The sequence below is a fragment of the Colobus angolensis genome, unplaced genomic scaffold (genome assembly GCF_000951035.1).
Source record: "Colobus angolensis palliatus isolate OR3802 unplaced genomic scaffold, Cang.pa_1.0 Scaffold613, whole genome shotgun sequence".
In the NCBI taxonomy this organism is placed as follows: domain Eukaryota; kingdom Metazoa; phylum Chordata; class Mammalia; order Primates; family Cercopithecidae; genus Colobus; species Colobus angolensis.
In genome coordinates this window covers 820,416-841,111 of record NW_012119744.1, presented here as the reverse complement: position 1 = coordinate 841,111, position 20,696 = coordinate 820,416, and the positions used below count along the sequence as shown (strand labels likewise).

The window sequence follows — 20,696 nt, the reverse complement described above, 5'->3', positions numbered from 1 at the left end:
CACGCGCAGCCCCAGCGCGTGCGCCCAAGGGAGAGCGAGCACCGCGCGCCGGCGCGCACACCCGAGACAGAGCTTTACTATCTCGCTCCCTCTCGCGCCTCCCTCCTCGCTGGGCATTCAAACAGCTTTCCGACATCACCAGCCAAGGATTTTTCCCCCCTCTCCTTAGTCGCCGTCCGTCCATCAGTACCTGCAGGGGGGAGGAGGAGGAGGGAGGAAAGCGGAAAGAGGAACGAGCATAAGCTTGAGCCTTCCGATCCGACCACGAATACTCCCGTAATAAACCCACCGCCCCAACAAATCTGCCATAGCAGCCGCCGCCGCCGCCGGTCACTTCTCGTCTCAGCGCTTTCTTTGCTTCTTGGCTAATCGGTTTGTTGGGGGTAGCTTTTATGAAACAAATCTTCGCTCTTAAGCCACTTACATTTTGGGGGGTTCCTTAGAGTCTCCCTTGGGGGGGCTTCTGCTCCCTTTAGCCCCCCTCGGATTGGAGGTTGGATTCAGTTGGATACGGCGCAAGGTTCTGGGCTCCTGGTGGCTTTTTTTCTCTCTCTCTCTCATCGACCCCCCTTTCGTTCCCACCCCTCACCTTTTGCTTTTCGTATGTATGCATTTTTTAAAATAAATCCTGATTTTGGAAGCTGAACCGGGGAAAATGGGCAACGGTGATTGGGACCGAAGGGGAGTCTCTCCGTCACTGTTGCTGGGACGCGTGCCTGTGCTGGTGTCTTAGAGCAAGAGCCTCCCTGAGCTTTCGGAGTGGAAGGTAAGGAAGGGGGTCCAGGGGTCACCTTTTCTCTGCCGGGGGTCGCCACCGTGGAGCTTTGGGCTTAATGTTTGAGAAGGAAGGAAAATGAAAGGAAAGGCTGTTGCTGGCGGATGGGGAGGCTGTGAGCAAATCCGGCTGTCTGCATTTACTTAAACGCCGCAGTTGAAAAGTTAGAGAAGTCTGGGTTTCAAGAGACTTGGGTCAGAAGGAATAAGCAGAGAGACCTAGAAAATCTGGCAGTTTTGTGTGATTGGGGTAATTTTATGGGGGGAAAATTTTAGGTTAAAAGGAAGTTAAGAGAAGGCAGTGGGTCTTCTATTGGGGGGAAAAATCTGTGGAGTGATGGCGCCGTCTATGTTCGACTAAACTAAAGTGTCACCCAGAAAATCAGTTGTGAGAATAGCTAAACTCAATGCTGGTTTGCTTCTCAGCAAGAGATAGATAGATAAATAAATAAATAAATAAAACATCCTTGACACCTCCGTGGCCAGCCTTTGCCCCTGCCCCCACCTCTTCTTTAAGAGGGAAATACAGCTTTTTGAACGGTCCCTGCAGTCCATTGGGGGATGAGGGTAATGATTTATTTTTTATTATTTAGAACAAAACAAGACTCTGTACTCCAGACTGATGAAAAATAAAGAGCATTATACTGAGTGTTTTCTCTTGAGCAGGCATTAAAGTGCTATTTCCTCACTCTTTCTGATCATTGATGAGCACGGCATTGCAGACATGCACTGTCAAATAAATGGAAGCAAAAGTACCAGTTTCATTAGGAAAAGACATACGACCTCTTTTTGAGTTCCTGACTATAAAATGAAATCCCCTTTCATGGATGGAATTCCTAATTTAGACACTTATTGTCACATTGGCTCTCAACGCCTACACTCTATCCTGAAGAACACTGCGCAGACCTGCATTGCCTGCAAAGTGCAACAGCAAAAAAAAAAAGAAAGAAAAGAAAAAAAGGAAATTATTCCAGAATTTCTTACAACTTTCTCTGTTTTTTTTTTTTTTAACCTTTATATTCTCATTGGCTTTATTTTCTCATGAAGAAAATGCATTATTCATTGAGCTATTTGCTTGAAACAGAGAACACTGTTTTGATGGTCCCAGCAGTTCTGATGTTATTTTAAACTGCTGCTATATAGAGATTTAGAGTTGGGGCTGTGTTTGCCTATATCAAGACATAGAATTTGAATTATAATCTAGAAAATGCAGATCTATCTTCAGGGACTTCGGTCACTGGATTTGGTGTGCATGCGTTGGTGTGTGTTATGCAATGGGAAGGAAGAGGGTTTTATCCTTTGGTTCAGAGAAGACCCAGGCAAAGGCATGAAAACTCTTAACTGTCTATATGTCTGTATGTCTGTCTCTGTTTACAGAACAGTGGAAGAGACTGCAGCCTAAAGACTTTTAAAATTAACTTGGCATCATTTTATCAGCTCAAAGGCTAAACAAACAAACAAACAAACAAAAAGCAGTGTCATTTATTCTAAGAAATAACTTCTTAAAGGTTAAAGCTGAAAAATATTCAAGTTATTTTTGGATAACAACTTACAGAGGTAAATATAATCAAGGACTACTTTATTATCCAAAGCCAGGGTTGAAATTAAAAAAAAAAAAAAAAGAAAAGAAAAGAGGAGCTTTGGAGTTGTTGGAAAGGGAGCAATTCAATAATTGGAATCTGCTAGGAACAAAAATGCTAATGTGTTTTATTACCATGTGTAAGCCTTAAATTACAATTGATAATTTTTCAAAAATTAAAAGACTGAAACCAGCTCAATTACTATGGTTTTGGATTTTTTTTTTTTTTTCTGACATCACCTTTGGATACAGATACTAATACAGTGATCTACTTTATGTATCCCAAGAGGGCATGTCACATTGAAATGACTGCCTTAAATCCTGGTTCTCAATGGTGATGTTGAACAAGTCTCCCCTATGTGTTTATCCATCTATGCCCTTTCTCAAATGATGTTTTAAAAATTAATTAATCCACATGAATGCCCCTGTTTTTGCAAAGGAATTTCTGAGCAGTTCACATGGTGGCCCCTGCAAAGGCAAGTGGGGCATTTGGGAGATGATGTTCCATCTGTAATAAATTATCATTTGTGCTTTTAAAATTGTGACCATAACTTATCATCATTACTTTTCACATTTAAGAGAAGAGAAATAATGTGATGACAGCCTGTTCCCAGATTATCAGATTAGATTTTGTATGATGGTGTTTACTGCTGGCAGAGGACAGAGAGAGAGGTTGTATAGACTATAGACTGATTAATACTGTTTCGACAATTAGCGTTTACATTATGACGTTTTAAAACTCCATGTTTTCCCTTTTCATTCTATAGAATGATAATGGACGTGGAGGATATCGTGGTAGATAAGTTAGGGCATTCCTATTAATAATCTATTAAATATTATTTTTAAATGGAATGTTGCGAATTTGACCACTGTGAATGGCCACATGAGGGCGCTGTTCACACAGCAACAGATAATTCTCCTGTGTTATAAAATAAAAATTACCTGTCCTTCTTTTAAAAAGGGTTTTTTACTGAAATCTTGAAAACAGCTGGCTGTAATATTGAAAGGAGTTTATTTTCTCAATGCATGTAGACTCCTACTTGCATTTTACTTTCATTGCCATTTTTACAGGCCAAATGACATAGGATGAAGGCTGTTCGTAACCTGCTGATTTATATATTTTCCACCTATCTCCTGGTTATGTTTGGATTTAATGCTGCCCAAGACTTCTGGTGTTCAACTTTGGTGAAGGGAGTCATTTATGGATCGTATTCTGTAAGTGAAATGTTTCCCAAAAACTTTACAAACTGCACTTGGACGCTGGAAAATCCAGATCCAACCAAATATAGCATTTACCTGAAATTTTCCAAAAAGGACCTTAGCTGCTCTAACTTTTCACTCCTGGCTTATCAGTTTGATCATTTTTCCCATGAAAAAATAAAGGATCTTTTAAGAAAGAATCATTCTATAATGCAACTCTGCAATTCCAAGAATGCTTTCGTTTTTCTACAATATGATAAAAATTTTATTCAAATACGTCGAGTATTTCCAACTGATTTCCCAGGATTACAGAAAAAAGGGGAAGAAGATCAGAAATCTTTTTTTGAGTTTTTGGTATTGAACAAGGTCAGCCCAAGCCAGTTTGGTTGCCATGTATTATGCACTTGGTTGGAGAGCTGCTTAAAATCAGAAAATGGGAGAACAGAATCATGTGGGATCATGTATACAAAATGCACCTGCCCTCAGCATTTGGGAGAGTGGGGGATCGACGACCAGTCGCTGGTTTTGTTAAATAACGTGGTGTTACCCCTGAATGAGCAGACAGAGGGCTGCCTGACCCAGGAGCTGCAAACCACCCAAGTCTGCAATCTTACCAGGGAGGCCAAGCGACCACCCAAAGAAGGTAAGTGGCCAAAGGAGAGGGGAAGGTGAGCGGGGGAGCACTTTTGGGAGATGGAGTTAAAATGTGCTGTTTCAACACACAGGCCTATTTTTTTCTTCTTTATTGTCACTTTTGGATTCATTTGATTTGTGCTATTCACTGAAGGTCTCTTGAGCTAGTTTTAGGATTCAGGGTTTTAGAGATAGGGCAGTGAGGGCTGGATAGCTCACCAGCATGTGCTGGAAGTGCGGGTGGAATTTTCAGGAGAAAGATACAGAAACCTAGAGCCAGCTTGCGCTAGAGATTGGTGAGGAGGGAGAGGGGTGCCATTATTCAGGCTGCAGCCCCTTGAGGTGACACACACACGCTCCACCTGTGAAATGGATTTATAGACATCTCTCTTCTGCTCCAGCCCAGCAAAACGTCCACTTTACTTCCTCTCTCCTATGCCCACAGAGTCCTTTCCTCTCACTCCCCACCCATTTCCAGGTTTGATTTTGGGGCATCTTGGCTAAAAGGTGGTGCAAACTCATTAGCTTGCCTGTTTGGACCAAATGACTTCCTGACACATGAAGGCAGGGGTATACCACCTTTTCTCCCCTGGTCTGGAATTTTATTTGAGGTGCTTGCGCAAAAATCTCGCACGCTTGCTCTTTCCTGGGTCACAAGGAAGTCACTAGAAGCGCAAACTCTCCAGGTCTTCTGGCTCTGGAGTCGCCTGAGGACAGGGTGGAGGGGTGAAAGGAAAACACATACTGATCCTTTAGGACCCCATCCGCCTCTTGAGAGTGAATTTTTGCCTTTGTCTTCTTGGTCCCCGGTTGATGCACAGAAGAGAGGGAACGTCTCAGAGCTAGATGGGGGGAGAGAGGGGGAGGAAGTGCAGCGGAAATGCGGAAGAAAAAGAAAGTACAGGAATGATTTATAGTTTTCACCCATTCCCCAGTGGGGGAGCTACCAGAGGATTTGAGGTTGTGATTATGTGTCATAATGCAAGAAAGCGTGACATATTTTGAGAGAATGACTTTTCTTGTTTGGAAGGTTAATGGATGTTGTGTTCCATTCCTTTAAGGACACTGCTGATACATATTAGTTCTTGCTTCCCAATCCTGCAACTAGAGAGTGTATTGATTTGTTATGCAGAAAATGTTTTCTGATCGCCACAAAGATCCCAGTCTGTGGAAAGGGACAGCCAAACTCCAGTCTCCAAGCTCCAGTCCCTCTTTCCTTTTCCTCAACCAACAGACGTTGTCTTTGTGGCCAATATAAAATTGACACGTTGTTGGAGAATTTTCTTTAAGGGTAGCCAAGGCTTTGTAAGGGGGAGTGGAGGAATGGAGAACCTAAATAGCCTAATGCTATTTCTCTGTTGGCTGCAATTTAAGGGATGGGAATTATGGAAGAGCGATGATAGGAGAGGAAAAGACCTGTTAGAAAATGAAGGCAGACTAATGGCAGCGAGAGAGGGGTGAAAACCTTAAAGATTTCTGCAGGTCACTGTTTCACTATCAGCGGTGACTGAAGAAAACAAAGTGGTTTTAAATTGCAGGAGTTATTTTCTGTAGTAAAAAATCCCAGAGAAGCACTTGCAACTGCAGGGATGGTATTTAACACCATTTAAAACTAATTAGTGTCCCCTAGAATAAGAAGCTACAGTACACTCAAAAAATGTGATGTTACAACCTGGCTAATAAACAATTAACATAAGAAGCTGGTTTTTGTTTGTTTTATTGTTATTTTAATCAAATTTAGAAAATCTGTTTCTTCAATGGTTAAATTTCTGTCATAAAATTGAGTACTGATGACAGTGGAAAGTGAATTCAGTGTCACAACTCTTTTATATGAAAGGTAGTAAGTGACAAAAACAAAGTTTTAGTGTGCACGATAAGCATAATTTTCAAAGATTTTGTTGATCATGATCCTGAGATGTGGGTTAAGATAATGCTGGGATTTACAGAAGCTACACTAGATAGCCATTTGTTTTGTAAATGAAGACAAATAAGAGTGATTTTAGATCATGGGAGACAAATTGTGTATTGTTGTTAATTCACTGGCAAAATGAAAAAGAAATACATCCACTGACAAATATACTGACATTTAAAGTGCAGTATGATGTTAACAGAGTTGAACTAGAAAAAGTTTGTCTCATAGGGGAGCAACATAGGCTATGTCAGTAGAAGTGCATAGTCTATTCTGTACATTGTGAATTTGTATTCTTTGTTTAGGTATTCTGAGGTCAGAAAGGTAAGGATAAGGAATTACTGATGACACAATTGTAGCTGATGCATTTGTTAAGTAATTCTTACAAAATACATGTACCGCTCTTTACCCCAGTTAAATAATCTCTCTCTGGCTAGGCTACATTGTAGGAAAAGAATGTGAAAATCTATTGACCTTTGATTTAACCAAATTTAAGCAAAGTACATTTTGTCTTCAATATTTGATATTAATGATATATAAAACACTAATAAATAATTATTTAATACCATTTCAAGTAAACTACCATATAATGACATAGAGCTTGAGGTTAATCATTACATATAGTTGTGCTACTCATATCTCATTTTATTCCAGAGTGTCATTTTATATGATAGCATGTAATTCTAGCTTTTAAAATTAGGTTTTAAAAATTCGACTTATATTTTATATTACTTGGTGTTTTCCATTTCCTATTTTAAAAGGTTGTCTTTTAAGTTACCAGAGGAATAAATACAAGATTACTCTCCTTTGACTCCCATTTTATTCACTAATAAATACTGACTCAGAAGGCCTGCCTGGAGTAGAAATATCTTCAACATGTATTACACCATAGAAGTGGCACAAATTCAGAGTCTTCACACTTAGTACATGTGATTCCAGATTGTTTTGTGTAATACTGATGGTGATGGCAAAGACATATCAAATGTTGTATATTGTGAGTGTGTCCACTGGTATTATGAACTCATATTTGGTATTTAGTATTGAAGAAACAATAGACTGTCAGGAGTGGGATGCCTACTTTGAGACAGGATTTATGCTAGAACCTTCTTTAATAATATATTCATGTGTTGAAAAATTTTATAACCAGAAAACAACAGCAAGAAAACTATTACTGTTTTTAGTGACACTAACAATTACAAATGTGATCTTGAATATATCATACAAAGTAAATTATTTGACTAATGCTTCATTAAAGTATTACATTTGAGTACATTTTAAAAATTTCTTATTTAAGATCATATTTGACATATTTGGGGGGTATCATGTCATTGTAGAAACTTAGTTATTTCTCTAATTTTTATATGAAATTGTGAATTATTAAGTTGACAAAATGAAGCCTTTTTTTTTCCCAGATAAAAATGTCTTATTCCATACAGCTTTTTAAAAACCTCTTAACATATAATGGCTGTTACTTAAAAAAAAAAAAAAAAAAATTCAAATGACATTGTGGTTTACCAGATTTTAGGTACAAGTCTGGAGAAAGACTGGTATTTGTTAACAAAGTCATCTTTAATTGTCCTGAGGTCTTTACTATGGTTTATAGGACTCTTTTGCTGAAGATAATTCTGGACTGTATAGCTGAGATATAAAATGTGGAATAAAAATATCTTATTTCTTGCCACTTCATTTACAATAAATGATTAAAACAATTTTGGCAGAAAAATTCCACACCAGGATATTAAATCACGTAATAAGCCTTAATGGAATCTTTGTTTCTTACTGGCATCAATGGCGCTACTTATGTGAAAGGAAATTGGGATCTCTGTATAGATTCCAGGAAATCTGAACACACACACTCATTTGTCTTTCTACTCTGCCTTTGCTAATCCTTGATATTCTACTCCCCAAGGGAAGTCTCACCATAGGCCTGTGTAGACTTTAGCTCATGCCTGCGTGTGTATGTGTTGGTATTTTTAGGCACATATTTGCAGTCTAAAGTGATTTGAGTCTATGTCAGTTTAATAGTCCCCGTTTCTTTTTACCTTTGTTCTGTTTGCCCTCAGATAACTTTAGGAGTCATCATTCACCTTTCTCTTTACACTCTTTTCATCTTCCTTTTTTGTCTTGTATATCACTGCCAGGATGCCATACTCTTTATCAGAATGCAGAAAGATTTACTAAATTTGTTGTTCCTTGAAGAAACAGAGTGACAGTTTGCCGTTTGCCTGTGCTAGATCCTACAGACTTTTGCACATACTCTACTTCTTTTCTAGCATTCGTCATATTGCAGTGTGATTTTACATTAATATTTTCATCTCGACTGGATGCAGTGACTTGCGCCTGAAATCCCAACACTTTGGGAGGCTGAAGCGGGTGGATCACGAGGTCAGGAGTTCAAGACCAGCCAGGCCAATATGTTGAAACCCTGTCTCTACTAAAAATACAAAACTTAGCTGGGTGTGGTGGTGGGAGCCTGTAATCCCAGCTACTCAGGAGGCTGAGGCAGAGAATTGCTTGAACCCTGGAGACAGAGGTTGCAGTGAGCTGAGATGGCACCACTGCACTCTAGCCTGGGTGACAGAGCAAGACTCTACCTAAGGAAAAGAAAAAAAAAAAAAAAATTCCTGAGGCTTTCAATTATCCAGCACACTCTGAACGGGGTTTTAGTAAATATTGGTTGAAATGAATGTGAAATAAATGAAACAAAAACATCTCAATAGGAAAGACAGCAATAAATAGATTACAATAAAAAGAATAGAAATACATGACTTTGGGAAAGCATCCACCTTTTACTTACAGCTTTATTAGCGGAAGATTGCTACTATTTTTATAATTTCCAATTTTATTCATGCATTATTGATGTCAGTTCCTGATCTCCAAGGTATTATTTTAAAAGTTTTTAAAAGAACAAGAACGACTTACTAACAAACATTCTTAATTATTTGTATGTTTATTTTAAAATGTCAATAATAAATAGAACTTGCTATGTATGCCCATCTAGAAAAAAAGTGGTAAGAAAATTTGCCAATTTCTATCTCTTTATTTGACTTCATTTCTCTCTCTGTTTCTCTTTTCTGGCCCTAGCATTACTTGTACAGTAATGACATTTTGCAAATCCTCTCCTCCACACTTTGAAGATAAACATAAGCTGTCTTTCCAAGAAATAGGAAAAGACTATTTACACATCAGTCTCAATGTTAACTGTTATTCACTTTTGATTATGATCTATGTTAATGATGGAATATTAGTAAAAATTGTAGGCCTGGTCAAGTATAACAAAATGCCACAGTTATTCCGTTTGCCATCTAGAATTTTGCCAATTAAGGAGTAGCTCGTATATGTAGCATTTAATGAAAGAAAACTCCATTACATGGTAACATATTTTTTGTAGACAATAGATTTAAAATATTAAGAGGGGTGTGAACACAAGTGCATTTGTATGTATGCCATGCATGCACACATGTGCCAGCATATGTGTTCCAGAGGATTTTTACTACAGCTGTAGATAAATGTACTTCAAGTTCCTTTTCTACCAAAATCGAGATAAGAATTTTACTTCTCTTAAAATCCAGCTTTTTGCATGTTTTCTTTTACTTACTTTCCTAATAGAAGCAATTTTATTGTTAAGCTGATTTTTTTCCATGTATCTAATTTATAAATCATAGTTTTTTCTTTAGGCTAAGTCTGATATATAGTACCTATAAAAGCAATCTGGCACTTGGAAAATAAATCATTGTTTCTTTAAAAATAAGATTGACAAATTTTTTTTTTTTCTAAATTGTATGTATTGGGTTTTAAGATCATGAACCAAAGAGAGCTGAGTTTTAATTTGCTGTTCCTTATAATGACTATTACTCTATATTATCACTTCTTATTTTCAGAGTGGGCTAGTAATGCTTATTTCTCAGGGTACAGGAGGATAGGAAATGACATCATGTATAAAACATTAATAAAATTAATTACTTGGAATATTTCAGTTCCTGTCAGTGCCTGTGGAAATTTCTTCCCAATTCAATTAACTAATAAGAAATCAGAGATATTACTTTTTTCTAGATGTGTCACTTCCTTGAAATGAGAAGCATGATTTGGTATAAGAAAAACTTTGGTCCCAAAAATGACTCAGCCACTTAGTAGCACCTTTGACAAGTGACTGAGCTTGACTAACTAATAAACTGAGAATAATACCTACTGTAATGGAGTGTCATACTAAATGAGACTGCGTGTATGCTCAAGTTATGTTAGGCCCTCGATAAATGTCAGTGCTCTTTTCTTTTTTCTTTTTTGAGATGGCGTTGCTCTATTGTTGCCTAAACTGGAGTGTCATGGTGCGATCTAGGCCACTGCAACCTCCGCCTCCAGGGTTCAAGCAATTCTCCTGCCTCAGCCTCCTGAGTAGCTGGGATTACAGGTGTGCACCACCACGCCTGGCTAATTTTTTGAATTTTTAGTAGAAATGGGGTTTTGCTATGTTAGCCCGGCTGGTCTCGAACTCTTGACCTCAGGTGATCCACCTGCCTCGGCATCTCAAAGTGCTAGGATTACAGGTGGGAGCCACCGTGGCGGCCCAGTACCCTTTTCTTTTCCCTCAAACTCCCTTCTTCAACTTCTGGTAGATCTAAACAATTCCTGATTAAAACTCACATTTTATTTCAGACATATCTATATTCTTATGCAATTTTCTCATAAAATATTAGAAATTGTGTATCATTTGTATAAAATAAAATTACCCAGACATGATGACCTGTGTCCAGGATGGAAAAAGTTAACATTCAAAATGGTAGACTTCCGGGCGGGCATAGTAGCTCAAGCCTGTAATCCCAGCACTTTGGGAGGCCGAGGCGGTGGATCACCTGAAGTCAGGAGTTCTGGACCTGGCCAACATGATGAAACCCCATCTCTACTAAAAATACAAAAATTAGCCCGGTGTGGTGGTGCATGCCTGTAGTCCCAGCTTCTCAGGAGGCTGAGGCAGTAGAATTGCTTGAACCCAGGAGGAGGAGGTTGCAGTGAGCGGAGATCAGGCCACTGCACTCCAGCCTGGGCGACAAGAGCAAAACTTTGTCAAAAACAAAAAACAAAACAAAAAACAAGATAGACTTCCAAGTTTTGGCGAGTTGATAAAAATAGACAAATACAAATGATAACGCTAAATTTTCATAGTACTTCATATGTTTTTATTTGTTGTTTTGTCTGTTTTTTACCTTTAACAAAACTTGCATATACAGGACTGGAGTACATTTTATTTTTTGTTTTGTTTTTGGGTAAGGAGAATGGCAAGGAAGAGAAGAAGTAACTTGAGTAGCTATGTGATGCTACATAGCAGTTATATGGGTCTGCAAAGTTTTGAGAACCATTTGAAACTTTTAATTGTATAAGAGTGTGTGTGCATGTGTTGTGGAGAGGAGGGGGTGATAATATTGGTTTAAATACATCTTTTCTCTGGTATTTTTGTTATTATGCAAACATTTATTGATTGATTAGGAATCTACTGAGTACTTGATGTTTTGTGCATGGAATTTTTAAGAGTATAATCCTGGGGACCAGAAAAGGGAATTTGGGTTGGAAACTTGAAGAAGGATTTCCATATTTCATGTGTGTATGGTTGAAAATATGAATGAACAAAGCAAAATTGAAACAAAAGAATGCTGTTCATAATGAAGTTGTTGAGTGTAGAAGGTGTAGGAGCTCTCTAGAATGAGACCTACATATGTTAAGCATGGATTTCTTATAACCTATCATCGTAATCGAAATAAATTTTCACTGAGATATTTTTCATTATGTTTGAAACTGCTTATAATGTTTCTTTGTGAAGTAGAATTTCATTTAAGTATTCGATTTACACTTGAAACAGTTATAATTTTTCTATATATTTTTCATTATACGATATCATTATATGGTATTTAATGTGTCTAGTACCCAACACTTTAAATTTTATTTTTGTACATTAATATACATTGATATAAAATATCTTCAAATCAGTGCAGTTTTGGAAACTTTATTTTTATTCTTTTTTTTGGCTATAAACCATAGATAATTGATAATCAATAATGATTTAGAGTGCCATTTAATTATTTGAACTTGACTATGAATTTAGAGCATTTAACCAAGGATCATAAAGCCATAGAGATATTGAAGAAAAGGTAGCATCTCAATACCTTTGTGTTGATGACGGCATGACTAATAATACATCACCTAGATCAAGACAGTGGTCTGTGCATCATCCTGGGCCTGGAAAGCTGTCCTTTGAATATCATTGCTGATAGGCAGCAAAGCTATTTAAGTTAAATGATTTCTGACTATTTTAATCTTTGCTGGATTCTGCAAAATGCGGTTTATGTTTTGAGATCTATTTTGAAAAGAAATTATCTCGAAATGCGAGTCCATATTTAACCACTTGGAAAATAGGATGACTTTGCCGGAATTTCATTCAGTGAATTGTGATAAGTTATTAGAGACCAATGATCCCGAATATCCCCCCACAATGCTTATATAATTAGATATTGAAAAAAACAAAAACCCCAAAAAGGTTAGCATTAATTTGAGAATTCTGATATTTTCATAAGGTAAAATTTGAAACTATCATCTATGAGACTCTATGAAATGCCACAGGCTGTACATTCAATTATCTTTCCGCTATCCTCCAGGAATTTGGTCTGCTTGCAGAGAGTGACCTAGCTACATGGCTGTAAAAGTTTAATAAAGTATTTCTAGTGTGCATGGAAAGTTCAATAAGTAACAAATGTACTAAATACATGAACATGTAGCTGATTAACTGAAAATTAATTGAATGAATAGGAATCTTTTCTGAAATCTAAAATGTTTGCGGATGTGCATTTTTCCTATAACCAATCCCTGTCACACAATGATGATGTCTGGGGCATGTTATAAAATATGAAGGTAAAATGGTTACTGTTTAGTTTCTGTTTCTATTATGTAAAATGAAATAATTTACCTGCCAACTTAATCCTGGATAAATATTTTCTCAAATTATTTCTACTAAAAAACAAGTTTATTTGGGGTGTGAGAGTTTTTTTTTTTTTTTTTTTTTTCAAAAGAGAACAAATATGGGCATGAGAAAGACATTAGAACGCTGATGGATCCAGATTGCAATATCTGGGATGTAGCAAATGTCCTCAGACATGAATGCTTAAAAAGCATTAAGAAAATTGTGGAGTCAATCATGGAAGGTTATCTAGGTAACATTACTTTTTAACAACAGATATGTTAAGGTAATAGAAATGTCACAGAAACATTTGCTTTCCTGGGTGGCTCATACTAGATGAATAGTATACAACGTTCATCTCATGACATTTCTCCTGTTGTTCCTCCTTTTTAAGGCAATTTTTAAAATTTTGATAAATTTTTTAAAAAAATTTCTATATATACTTAAACACTAATAATTTGTTCTCCAATAAGATGCATTTTTTAAGAGAATCTTTACATATCACCCTTCAGAAAATAAAGAACTAAAGCATTTAAATAAAGATTTCATAAATACAAAGAATATAACAACACCTATCATTCAGGAAATGCTTTCTAGTTTGCAAAGCTCTATTGCACATATTGTTCTATATGGGCAAAAACTGTATCAGTACATATTATTTGCCCCATTGACCTGTGTCAATTATGCAGAATACTCTAAAAATCATGGTCTTTCTTTTTAAATAATTTTACTACAAATTAGATCAAATGAAAAGCTGAAGAATTTCAGAGCTATAGATTTTCTTACTCCCTCTAGGTCTGGAGTACTTTTGAAACTGAATCACAAATATTCAGACTTATAAAGATATTTCAACACTATTTAGTCCAAATCTTACCTGCTTAATGGAATCCTAATCTGCAAATATATAATGGGACAATCATTTCAGCTGAGCATAACTCTTTTTGGAATATACATTCAACAGCATCTCTATAAGATAAAAGATGAACAGTCATTTAGGGCTATTTGATAAATCTAATCATTAAAATTACCTCATATTTATTCAGGACAGTAATTGGAGTATACCTTGACGTACTACTTAATGTAGACTAGTGTCTACAAATTAAAGCTTTCATTCATTAGACTTTTTGTTCTATTTTGTACACATAATTTAAACAAATATGAGGTAGGTCTCACAAAACGACTGATTTTCAGTCTAAGATTATTAAATTTAAAGAGCATGTATTTCAAGTTCAGAGTCTGTATAGATTTACTAAGATGATCTATCTTGGATTTTTACTTTGTTATTGTCTGGGGAAATCTATGTTTTGGAGAAATAATGTCGTGCATTCTTGGTTAACTTGTGATACCTTGAGAAATAGCATTGAAGGTGAGAAATGAGCAAAGTCAGGGTGTCTCTTTTTCTGGGCCTCTCCCCTTGCATTGCTCTGGGTTGGCTGCATGCCCCTGTCCTCTGTTGAAGGTTATAGCTTCTGTCAGGTGACCTCCCTCTTTGATGCTCTGGTGACCAGGAGCCTTATTCCTTGAAGCCTGTGGGTAGTAATGGTTCCCCACTGTTTCTAGCCCTGGGCACTGAACTACCTTTCCTTGCTTAGTCCAAGCACTATTCATGCTGTTGTACTTGCTTCTCAAAATACCTTGAGAACCATGGGTTTCTTACTGGGACCCTGACTAACACAGGGGTGTATAGTTGAGTTAGTGAGGTGATTTTGGAGTATATATAAAATAAATCAGAAATCAGTGTTTTATATTGTGGTCCTTACATTTAATGAACTAAAGGTCCTATGTAATAATTATCCCTTTCGCAGATGGGTGCACAGAGTAGCCCAAGTGTACAGAGAAATAAATAACAAGTAATGAAAATTAAAATATCAATATGTGTTTGTCTTAATAACTCTTCTTTGAGTTTAGGCCCTCTATGTATTTTTCTGTATTTATCTGTTGGTTTTTTTTATTGCATCAAAATTTTTTTTTTTTGAAACAGAGTCTCGCTCTGTCGCCCAGCCTGGAGTGCAGTGGCTGGATCTCCGCTCACTGCAAGCTCCGCCTCTCAGGTTCACGCCATTCTCCTGCCTCAGCCTCCCGAGTAGCTGGGACTGCAGGCGCCCACCACCTCGCCCGGCTAGTTTTTTGTATTTTTTAGTAGAGACGGGGTTTCACCGGGTTAGCCAGGATGGTCTCGATCTCCTGACCTCGTGATCCGCCCGTCTCGGCCTCCTAAAGTGCTGGGATTACAGGCTTGAGCCACCGCGCCCGGCCAAAATTTTTTAAAAATTATATAATACACATACATTCATATACATCATACATAATATTTATTTTCAGTATTGATGTGACAATGGAACATTTGCGCTGCCCTAGATGTTCAAAGAAATTTGTGTGAGCTGACAAAAACAAATTACTTCAAGGCTCCCATATAAAACATGAAAATTCCTGACAGATTAAGAATTTAATCTAATTTTATATCATTTAAATAATGAAAGATATAAAAAGAGAATTTTTGTTGCTGTTCAAGTTTCATTTTGCCTGTTGATCTCACTGTCACAAAACAAAACACATACACAAAATGTATTTTTGTGTATCTTCTTTGTTTTATTCCAAAAACGAATCAAGGCAACTAAGTTTTCCTTTATAATTTCATAAGGCAAATTACAGCTTTTTACTTTTCCTTTTTGTTTGTCCATTTGTTGCTTTTCACATCAAGAAAGGAGCCTGAGAGGGAAAGAAGTAACTGAAAAAAATTAAAAGGCTGACTTTTCTTCTAGACTTCTATTGAAACAGCTTTATAATTTTTTTGAATAGGCAATGCAAAACAATTATTTTATGTCTGTTGAATGTTTTTGGAAATACTTCTTATGTTTACTACTTATAATAATTATAAGTAAAAAAGAGGGCAACTTGGGAAAACAAACATCTGTTTACTTTATATAATCTTTCCATATAAATCTGGCAAACTTTCAAAGATCTGCCTCTGCACTGTAGACTGAGAAATTTCAGTTTATTTTGGCTTCCAAGAGAGGTCAGCTTCCTTTACAGATGTGTCAGCCTGTGGTCAGTTCTCTTTGGCTGGCCTTGGTTTTTGTAACTTAAAGGGCAAACTGTATATTTTTTAAGTGGAGCTTGAGAAATTAGCCAATTGCATTGGCCATTTTATTTTTCACAGGCTTTGCTTTCAAATACGATGAAGCAAATAGCCGTGGAGCGGCATCATTTCACTTCCAAGAAAGAGAATATTTTAATACTTAGCTTGTAGTATACTAAAAATCTACGCTTTTAAAAACATATGACTTCTTTCTGTTTAGTGGTTTCCCTGGAATTTTCTGATGATCATACTTTGGTGTTCAATTGGTAATAAAGGGTCATAAATGAATTCTAGGTATAATAAATATTACATGTGCTTCCCTCTGGCCTCTGCGTTCTGAGACCACAGAAACCACAAATACGGAGCAGTGGGAGTTTAGGAGAACAGAAGTTGAGCCACTAAATAAAGAACTGATTTAGGCAAAAGAAATGAGTAAATGGTAGGATGTGAATTAATACAACATTTTCTCCCCTTTGCAGTGGAACCTTTTTTTTCTAAATGGAAGCCAATATATAAGAGCCTTTTAAAAACAGAGCTGCTTTGGATGAAGTGGACAGAAAGCCTAAAGCCATATCTAATCAGTCTCTCCTTTCTTCCTGTATTGGTAGGAGAGGAACTCTTTGAAAAACCACTGCAGAACTATAAATCAGTGTCCCCATATGAAGCCGCATACAAAAAATTCATGTTTTAAACTTTCTTCCATTGAAAACTAATATTTTCAGTTTTATGATCAACAAGTATGTATAAGGACTGTTAGTTTGTTCTTACTGTGTTTTGCTTAGAACAAAATTCGTAATTTATCTAGGATCCTATGGCCTGCATATCTATCTGTGCTTAATTTGTTTCCATACTCTGCTCTTCCCCACACAGCCCGATTATTGAGTTTGCCTGAGTCTAACTCCCACCTCTTATGCAAGTCTTCAGCTTTCTCTATGGTGCTTCTCAGGTGTCTTCAATGCCTGCTGGGTAGTGTCCCATAAGCATTCTCTGTCACTTCTCCACCATGCCTCAAACCGTCTGGTAGGCATTTGCAATCTCCTGCCAGGACTCAGCGTCTCTGCTTTTGCTTAGCACAGACCTTAGTGCCATGCAGCCAAGCTGTGTTTAAGCCAGCGGTGAGACTCCCGCTTTCCCACTGTGTTACACTTGTGAAATAACAGATCTGCTCATGACCTTCCTCTTGCTCCTGGAACATAAACACTTTCTTCAGACTCTGTCTGCAGCCAGTTTGTCCTGAGGCCCCCTGTTGGACATCAGGACAGGCACCACATTTCTCCATCTTTCTGGTCATCTGAACTCCAGACCTCTTCCACCCTGGGCTCCCAAACAAAAACCCTCATGCAAATTAGCTTACTCCAATCATATCTTTTTCTCAAATAGTAGTTTACTTAGATAAATACGAATATTTATTTAGAATCCTTTAAAATTTTTAAGTACAATTGATAAATATTCAGAAGCCTTAATTTTAAATCTTTATAAATGTAATACATTTGGATGGTATTCATTCTGCCTGTCCTTTATTGTTTTGATAATCCTCAAATATTTCAGTTTCAAACTCAAGTTTCTTGGAATAAGCTGAAGTTATTAGAGCAATAATAATTATGTTTAATTCTTTTCATTGTTCACACATAATGAATATCCTTAACTGAAGACATGTTAATAAAATAACAACAAAAAGCTTATTAGCATTAACATTACTTAGATGTCAGTAGATAATCGAGGTGTCATGAATATTTTTCAGCAAATTGTTCCAGACGCCTACCATTCTGGGTTTATGTAGGAATTGTGTTACTGGCCTACTAATGGTTGTATGGGGTTATATGATTGGCTCTGGCTAATGAGTTGTGAGCAAAAGTGACATTGCTCACTTCTGATCTGAGTCCTTTTATTGCTGGAGGAAGACCATGAAAGTGTCTTTGTTTCTAGCATGGATACCTGTACCTAAAGAGAAGGGACTCCTCTCTCAGCTGAGTTCTTAAGTTACTAAAATGAGAAGAGCCTCTGCTCTAAGCCTTTGCCTGTCTATAACGACTGTGAGGCATGAGCAAGGAATAACTTCCTTTTGCGAGACGCTGAGAAGTTGGGGGTTGGTGTTGTCGCTGCAACCTAACCTATCCTATTCTGACATATCTATAATGTCCGGTTGAGGTGGATTGGGGAGCAGTTGTGATGTGCTAAAAAGTGATTAGTTACATTGGTGATGTGTTCTGTAATCCAGATGTAATAAGGTGATGGGCATGTCAGTAAATGATATTTTGGGGGAAGAATGCATTCCACACTGTATTCCACACTGTACTCTGAGGTAGCTGCATATATTGCTAGCAAGGCACTCCAGAACCCATTTTAGGTATGATTTATCAAAATAATCTTGTTTTAGCCTAATTAAAATTAATAAATACTAAAATAAGTACAGCAATTCTGGATTTTTATAGGAGACTATTCTTTCATCATTTAAAGATACTCGAGTTTTTCTTTATTTTAAAACTACATTAGAGAGAAGGTTCTGTGGTCCTTTGCTGAACCATGATTGCTATAGAACTAAGAGAAAAACATTTATTCTAGCATGGTGGTTTTGCTGAAAGGAAAGAACTTGTCCTGCTTTTTGTCCTTCCTTTCCTTCCTGCCTATCTTCCTTCCTTTTCTCTTGTATTCTTTCATCTTTTCTCTCTTCTATTTCATTCACAGCCCCTCCCTCCCTCTCTCCCTCTCGTCCTCTTTTGTTCCTTTATTCCTTTTTTCATTACATAGACTATAATTTATAAATATTGGTCTATAGGTTAGACATTGAAATAATTTGCACGGAATCTGTTATTAATATACATGTAGGTGTTTGGTAAACAAATATTTCTACAGTAGGTCATGAGGAACTTGTAATCACTTAGTAAGCACTGCTTCATTAATCTTAACAATTTTCTTGTGAGGTTAATTGTGTAGCAATAATTAACCTTCCCTTTGAGTAGGTGGGCTTTTGTCACATTGAGAAGTATTCTTATCTCCCCTGAGAGGCGGGAGAGGAAAAGTAGGCTGTTGTAAACTTTAAATAAGACTCTGTGAGTTACTTAGTGGGGAGGAAATAATTCTTCCGAATGTGAGTGGTGTGCTGGCAAGCTTTGTTCTGCGGGGCTGTGCCTTCCATTTAATTTCCTGGCTTTCTTATTCTCATGAAGTTTGGATTATGATATGCTCATTGATTATAAAAGAGGCTTCAGTAGTCAAAGAATAGTACACATAGGCCATTGAGCAACTAAGAAATTAAATAAACACTTTCTGCTTTTTTTTTTCTTCTTATGTATTGTGAAGGAAATCCAGGGATGGAGTGAATTGTCAGTTTAGTTCCCACATTTGTTTATCTGATCTGTCACACACACACCCACATATACACTTACATGTGAATATATGACATTAAATGCTCACAAGCAGTGTATGCATATATAATTTGAAAAGATAATCATTTTTCAGTAGTTTGAGAATATATTCCCTGTTAAACGGAATTTACTAACTAAATATTTACTAAATATACTTTTAACTAGGGTGATTTATGAGATCATAGGAATAACAAAGAATAAAAATACCTTCTGCAAAGGAAGCTTTAAATTTTAATTAGATTTGTTTGAAAATTCACATGAAGTCTTTGTAATCCATACATGCAGATCAGTATTCTATGGATCTTTTTGTATGTCAGAAATTAAAGTTTTACTTAGGATTTAAGAGTAAATTTTTTGCCAAGTAGGTTTCTAAAAGTGAAAACAAGTGTCAATTTCAAAAGAGAACAAGTTAGTTTTACATTTCTGAGGAAGTCACATATAGTATGTATTAATTACAGTACATATTATTAACAGTCTCACATTCTCTTTGATCATTGATTGTTTCTTGGCAGTTTGTTACATACTAGATTCTACACATTTCACAGCTATAATTTCAGTTCCGGAATTTAGGAAGGTAATTTTAATGTAAAACAGAAATTGCTGCGAGAGACAACATGTCATAGTGGTTAAGGGTCAGACTCCCTGGGTTCTAGTCCCAATTTCCAGCTCTGTGGCATTGAGACTTTTACACACTTCTCTGAAGATCAGGGTTTTGTTTTGTTCTGTTTGTTTTTGTTTCTGTTTTTCTGTGAAGTGGTGATGACTTCAGTGAAAGAATTGGAAGGCTGAATTAGGAAATGTGTGTAAAATTCTTAGCATAATGTTTGGACTGTGTAGTAAAGGCTCAATAAATGTTAAATTCCATTAATTGGGTAATCCTGGAACCCTTTACTGCAATTAGAATTCTTTATTACAACAAATAAAATTTTGATTCATAATAAAAAGTAATCAATTTCTTTAATTGACCTCAGAGAAATTAAAATGCCTCCTGGACTGTTAAGTCCTCAGAAATGTATTGCACCTTTAATTCTTTATTTCCTCTGAATACTCATGCACATGAGAAAAAATGTCTGAGTTAAGACATGTCTATTCTTTAGTCTTCATTTCAAATATCCACCACTGTTTACAGTATCACCACTTTTTCCTTTTAAAACAGACTAGTCAGTTTTATTTAGAGATTGTTTGAAAAAGGGTGATTGCCCCAAATGATGGTT

The 20,696-nt window shown here is 36.7% G+C and overlaps 2 protein-coding genes across 3 annotated transcripts in view; one reads left to right on the top strand and one right to left on the bottom strand.

Annotated features, from left to right (window-relative positions):
* LOC105527291 overlaps window positions 1-1,552 on the bottom strand; it is a 2,506-nt gene extending 954 nt beyond the window's left edge. The window contains exons 1-2 of the mRNA XM_011963585.1: window positions 1,464-1,552; window positions 4-365 (exon numbers count right to left, since the gene is read on the bottom strand). Coding sequence (XP_011818975.1) covers window positions 4-365; window positions 1,464-1,552 — 451 coding nt within the window. The remainder of the gene's footprint in view (window positions 1-3; window positions 366-1,463) is intronic.
* The window catches only part of ADGRB3 (adhesion G protein-coupled receptor B3), a 748,566-nt gene continuing 727,916 nt past the window's right edge, over window positions 47-20,696 (top strand). The window contains exons 1-3 of one of the 2 annotated variants that reach the window (XM_011963583.1): window positions 47-766; window positions 2,152-2,331; window positions 3,425-4,196. In XM_011963583.1, coding sequence (XP_011818973.1) covers window positions 3,440-4,196 — 757 coding nt within the window. In that variant the 5' untranslated portion in view covers window positions 47-766; window positions 2,152-2,331; window positions 3,425-3,439. The remainder of the gene's footprint in view (window positions 767-2,151; window positions 2,332-3,424; window positions 4,197-20,696) is intronic. The other variant, XM_011963584.1, reaches the window with a different exon arrangement.